Source organism: Entelurus aequoreus, linkage group LG14, assembly GCF_033978785.1.
Source record: "Entelurus aequoreus isolate RoL-2023_Sb linkage group LG14, RoL_Eaeq_v1.1, whole genome shotgun sequence".
Classification (NCBI taxonomy): Eukaryota; Metazoa; Chordata; class Actinopteri; order Syngnathiformes; family Syngnathidae; genus Entelurus; species Entelurus aequoreus.
In genome coordinates, this window is record NC_084744.1 from 19,167,321 (window position 1) to 19,173,320 (window position 6,000).

A 6,000-nucleotide genomic window follows, 5' to 3' on the forward strand; every position below is an offset into this window, starting at 1 on the left:
TAAGTTTCAGCGACGATTCGAGTTTTTGCCGGGCTGAAGCTTTTCCAGTACATTTTTTGGTAATGTACCAAATATATTTTGTTACTAATAAATCAGTCCTGCAGGCCAGTGGTCCCCAACCACCGATCTGCGGCCCGGGACCGATTGGTACCGGGCCGCACAAGAAATTAAAAAAAATAAAATAAAATATATCTATATATATATATATATATATATTTTTTTTTTTTAATTAAATCAACATAAAAAACACAATATATACATTATATATCAATATAGACCAATACAGTCTGCAGGGATACAGTCCGTAAGCACACATGATTGTATTTCTTTATAAAAAATTTAAAAAATAAATAAATAAAACATTTTCAAGCATTGACCGGTCCGCAGCTACAAAAAGGTTGGGGACCACTGCTGTAGGCAATATCATTTTGTCTGTCTTGAGTTTCCAATCATTTCTACAACTCTTATTTTTTTGTGATAGAGTGATTGGAGCACATACTTGTTGGTCACAAAAAACATTCATGAAGTTTGGTTCTTTTATGAATTTATTATGGGTCTACTGAAAATGTGACCAAATCTGCTGGGTCAAAAGTTTACATACAGCAATGTTAATATTTGGTTACATGACCCTTGGCAAGTTTCACTGCAATAAGGCGCTTTTGGTAGCCATCCACAAGCTTCTGGTTGAATTTTTGACCACTCCTCTTGACAAAATTGGTGCAGTTCAGCTAAATTTGTTGGTTTTCTGACATGGACTTGTTTCTTCAGCATTGTCCACACGTTTAAGTCAGGACTTTGGGAAGGCCATTCTAAAACCTTAATTATCGCCTGATTTAGCCATTCCTTTACCACTTTTGACACGTGTTTGGAGTCATTGTCCTGTTGGAAAACCCAACTGCGCCCAAGACCCAACCTCCGGGCTGATGATTTTAGGTTGTCCTGAAGAATTTGGAGGTAATCCTCCTTTTTCATTGTCCCATTTACTCTCTGTAAAGCACCAGTTCTATTGGCAGCAAAACAGGCCCAGAGCATAATACTACCACCACCATGCTTGACGGTAGGGATGGTGTTCCTGGGATTAAAGGCCTCACATTTTCTTTTCCAAACATATTGCTGGGTATTGTGGCCACACAGCTCAATTTTTGTTTCATCTGACATCACATGGACAAATATAAGACCTTCTGGAGGAAAGTTCTTTGGTCAGATAAAACAAAAATTGAGCTGTTTGGCCACAATACCCAGCAATATGTTTGGAGAAGAAAGGGTGAGGCCTTTAACATGTGGACAATGCTGAAGAAACAAGTCCATGTCAGAAAACCAACAAATTTAGCTGAACTGCACCGATGTTGTCAAGAGTGGTTAAAAATGAAACCAGAAGTTTGTGGATGGCTACCAAAAGCGCCTTATTTCAGTGAAACTTGCCAAGGGACATGTAACCAAATATTAACATTGCTGTATGTATACTTTTGACCCAGCAGATTTGGTCCCATTTTCAGTAGACCCATAATAAATTCATAAAAGAACCAAACTTCATGAATGTTTTTTGTGACCAACAAGTACACTACCGTTCAAAAGTTTGGGGTGACATTGAAATGTCCTTATTTTTGAAGGAAAAGCACTGTACTTTTCAATGAAGATAACTTTAAACTAGTCTTAACTTTAAAGAAATACACTCTATACATTGCTAATGTGGTAAATGACTATTCTAGCTGCAAATGTCTGGTTTTTGGTGCAATATCTACATAGGTGTATAGAGGCCCATTTCCAGCAACTATCACTCCTGTGTTCTAATGGTACAATGTGTTAGCTCATTGGCTCAGAAGGCTAATTGATGATTAGAAAACCCTTGCGCAATCATGTTCACACATCTGAAAACAGTTTAGCTCGTTACAGAAGCTACAAAACTGACCTTCCTTTGAGCAGATTGAGTTTCTGGAGCATCACATTTGTGGTGTCAATTAAACGCTCAAAATGGCCAGAAAAAGAGAACTTTCATCTGAAGCTCGACAGTCTATTCTTGTTCTTAGAAATGAAGGCTATTCCACAAAGTTGTTTGGGTGACCCCAAACTTTTGAATTGTAGTGTATGTGCTCCAATCACTCTATCACAAAAAAATAAGATAAATTATTGGAAACTCAAGACAGACATGACATTTTGGTCTTTAAAAGTGTATGTAAACTTTTGACCACGACTGTGTATCATTTTCCGTTTTTCCGAACTCTTCTATTGTCAACATGTTCTCTGTTCCCAGCCCAGCGGGGGTCCAGTAACAAATGTTAAACTGTTTTTGCAGAACAAGACAAATCAGTCCACTGCACCGACGAGTGTCGCGCACTGGGACACTCTGACAGATGCTGGATGCCAAAGTTACGGATCGGAAGCCAAGCGGACAGCGCCGATAATCGTACCAACCTTTTCATCCCCGTGGGAATGGACGCCATGGTAGAGACAGAGATTTATGGCACCATCAGCCGCGGCGGCCGGAAAGCCCTCAGCACCTTCGGGAAGGAGCAGCGGGACAGCACCATCCTCGTGGCCAACGTCAAGCCGTACTTAAAATCGCAGCGGGCGCCGTGCCCGCCCCTGCAGGAGAGTCCGCCGGCCCCCGGAAGTCCCACGAAGAGCGGGACGGCTCTGGACTCTGAGGAGCGAGAGGTCAAGGAAGAGAGGGAGGGGGGCTCAGACAGCAGTGCCTACGGCCCGCCAGATGGCCAGTGCTCCCCGCTGCACACCGAATTGGAGGAGCCCTCCTACCTGACCTGCGAGCTCCGCCCTAAGGCGCTGTCCAGCAGCCTCATTCACAGCTCCGTCATTAGCCAGGAGTGCGGCGTGTCTGAATACGAGACGCCAGACTCGGGGAACTGACACGGCTGACCCCGTCCATAACACCCCCCTCCCCCCGCCCACACACACATGCTCTTGGCCGACAAGCGTGTAATTGGGGCGGATTGTTTTTCTTTTGTTGTTGTTTCTTTGGGGTCCGAACATTGTATAACCAAAAATCATCTGCTTTGTGTGTTTCTTTGTTGTTTTTTTTTGTTCATTCAGTGACTTGAAGGGATGGGCTTTTCATTTTTGACAACTACGGGAAAAATGAAGGGTCGATTAATTAAAAATTGATTCTGTTTCAGTATTGGCATCTCTCACTGAATGTTCTGAACTCCTGTTTCCATGTCCGTGTTGTATTAAGCTGAATAACTCGTGCCTGTAGCTCAACGTCCCAAATCATTGATTTTCATTTTGTATCTTGAGGGGGCCTTTGGGATGTTCATTTTTCATAACATTGCACATTTTCCAATGTGATCCACTTGAATTTATATCGCACATTTAACGACCAAAACTAAAATACAGCTCCAATAGGTTCATTGTGTATTATTTGTATTAAAGGGTAGGTATAATAATTGAAGTTTTAAATCCATAAGATGACAAAAAAGTTGACCTTTAATGTATAAAATATGGAGTTTTAGAACTATACTTATACTTTTCTAAAAACTCAAACACACTTTACAGTAAGCAGAATTAATACAATAGAAAAGGGAATGCATATAGAAAATTCAGTCATTCACCTAAAAACAGAAAAAACTAAGCATTGAATAAAATACACATTTTTCAGATAAAACATAGAATACAATTGTAGGTTTAAAGTAAAATGTATCAGGTAAAAAAAACCTAAACTATTATATCTAAAATGGAATAATAGAAAATAAACATATACACTGGAATTAATCCATTTCATTAAAAATACAAATGAAGCATTTAAATAATCAAATTAATAACAAACCATTAATACAAGTAAATATAAAAAAACCCAATGAATTAATTAGGAATAAAAAAATAAATAAGAATAAAAATGCCGCATTGACCCAAGTATAAGACAAGTATTTATTTAGTTTGTTGTATACCTGCACATATAAACACCAAGAACAACATTACGTTCTCTTCAATTGTGTTCTAAAATATATATTTTCGGTGGGTCTTTCAAAAAGAGGGGTTGTCTTATATTCTGGCCAAGGAAAAGACATAATCATATCACTCTCATGGTGGGTTTTTTGAAAATTAATGCACGCATCTCTATTTCATGAAATATCAAGATATGATTAAAAATTATTCGATTCTGAAAATAATCCCAAAAGTAAAGTGAAGAATAAAACTAACATTTTGCATTTTCAGCAGCTGATTCTGTTCAAGAAATGGGTTTTATTAATGGTTATTTTGTATTTATCAGACAACAGCAAGCTGCGCTGAGAATAAATCGGCATTCCAAGTAATTCATCAATTTCAAACCATCCACCAGCCTCTTCACGATCACCTGAGTGAATAGTTGATCATCATGCCCATCCCTATTGACTTGTTGTGTTCCAGTGAACATTGTGTCCTTGCTGTGAAGGTTTGCGGGCCAATCAAGTGCGTTCCTGACTTTCAGAGTGTTTCCATGGTGTACTGTATCTGTCAGTTTAGATGTCTGTAGTTTACACATTTGGAGCGCCAAAACTCCTGTGGCTGTTGGAACAAAAATCGCTACTGTTAAGCTATAGAGTCCTGTCTGCTTTTGTACGGTGAAGCTATCTGTCTCCATTTAGTGTTTGAAGGAGCATCACTTTGAAGAATCAAAAGGCCAACGACATATCACATATCAGTGGTGTTAATTACAAAAAAAAAAAGTGAAGTGTCTTATGAACTGTCAATGGTGGTGCAACAGGGGATGTCCCTTTTCATAAAAAAAAACAAAAAACAAACATTAAAGGTTCCTATGAAATGATTTTTTTAAGAATGTATTTGTAATTTTATTGTCGTCCTATCTGCTGTTTATGTGGAAAATAAGCTGGGCTTACACGTGAATGTGGGCTACTGTACTGTACCTGTGTATTTTATTAAATTTGTATACACTGTGTGCATAGAAGGGTATTTTTTTAACTGACGATGGCTTCCCGAGCTTAGGTGTTCATACACTATATTGCCATATTGACTCACATATGAACTTGAAGTGCCACCCCATTCCTAACCCATAGGGTTAAATATGATGTCGGTCCACCTTTTGCAGCTATTACAGTTTCAAATCTTCTGGGAAGGCTGTCCACGAGGTTGCGGAGTGTGTTTATGGGAATTTTCCACCATTCTTCCAAAAGTGCATTGGTGAGGTCACACACTGATGTTGGTCGAGAAGGCCTGACTCTCAGTCTCCGTTCTAATTCATCCCAAAGGTGTTCTATCGGGTTCAGGTCAGGACTCTGTGCAGGCCAGTTAAGTTCATCCACACCAGACTCTGTCATCCATGTCTTTATGGAACATGCTTTGTGCACTGGTGCACAGTCATGTTGGAAGAGGAAGGGGCCCACTCCAAACTGTTCCTGCAACGTTGGGAGCATGGAATTGTCCAAAATGTTTTGGTATCCTGGAGCATTCAAAGTTCCTTTCACTGGAACTAAGGGGTCAAGCCCAACTCCTGAAAAACAACCCCACACCATAATTCCTCCTCCACCAAATTTCACAATCAGCACAATGTACAGTTCTCCTGGCAAACTCCAAACCCAGACTCGTCCATCAGATTGCCAGATGGAAAAGTGTGATTCATCAGTCCAGAGAAGGCGTCTCCACTGCTCTAGAGTCCAGTGGCGACGTGCTTTACACCACTGTATCCCACGCTTTGCATCTGACGTGGTGATGTATAGTTAAGATGCAGCTGCTCGGCCATGGAAACCCATTCCATGAAGCTCTCTGCGTACTGTACGTGGGCTAATTGGAAGGTCACATGAAGTTTGGAGCTCTGTAGCAACTGACTGTGCAGAAAGTCGGCGATCTCTTTGCACTATGCGCTTTAGCATCCGCTGACCCCTCTCTGTCAGTTTACGTGGCCTACCACTTGATGGCTGAGTTGCTGTTTTTGCCAAACTCTTCCATCCATCCATCCATTTTCTACCGCTTGTCCCGTTCGGGGTCGCGGGGGTGCTGGAGATCTTCCATTTTCTTATAATAAAGCCAACAGTTGACTTTGGAGTATTT

At 40.5% G+C, this 6,000-nt stretch overlaps 1 protein-coding gene across 1 annotated transcript in view; it reads left to right on the plus strand.

Moving 5' to 3' along the window:
- The window catches only part of LOC133664492 (protocadherin-17-like), a 59,434-nt gene extending 54,543 nt beyond the window's left edge, over window positions 1–4,891 (plus strand). The window contains exon 4 of the mRNA XM_062069158.1: window positions 2,294–4,891. Coding sequence (XP_061925142.1) covers window positions 2,294–2,865 — 572 coding nt within the window. The 3' untranslated portion in view covers window positions 2,866–4,891. The remainder of the gene's footprint in view (window positions 1–2,293) is intronic.
- The last annotated feature ends 1,109 nt before the right edge of the window (window positions 4,892–6,000 follow it).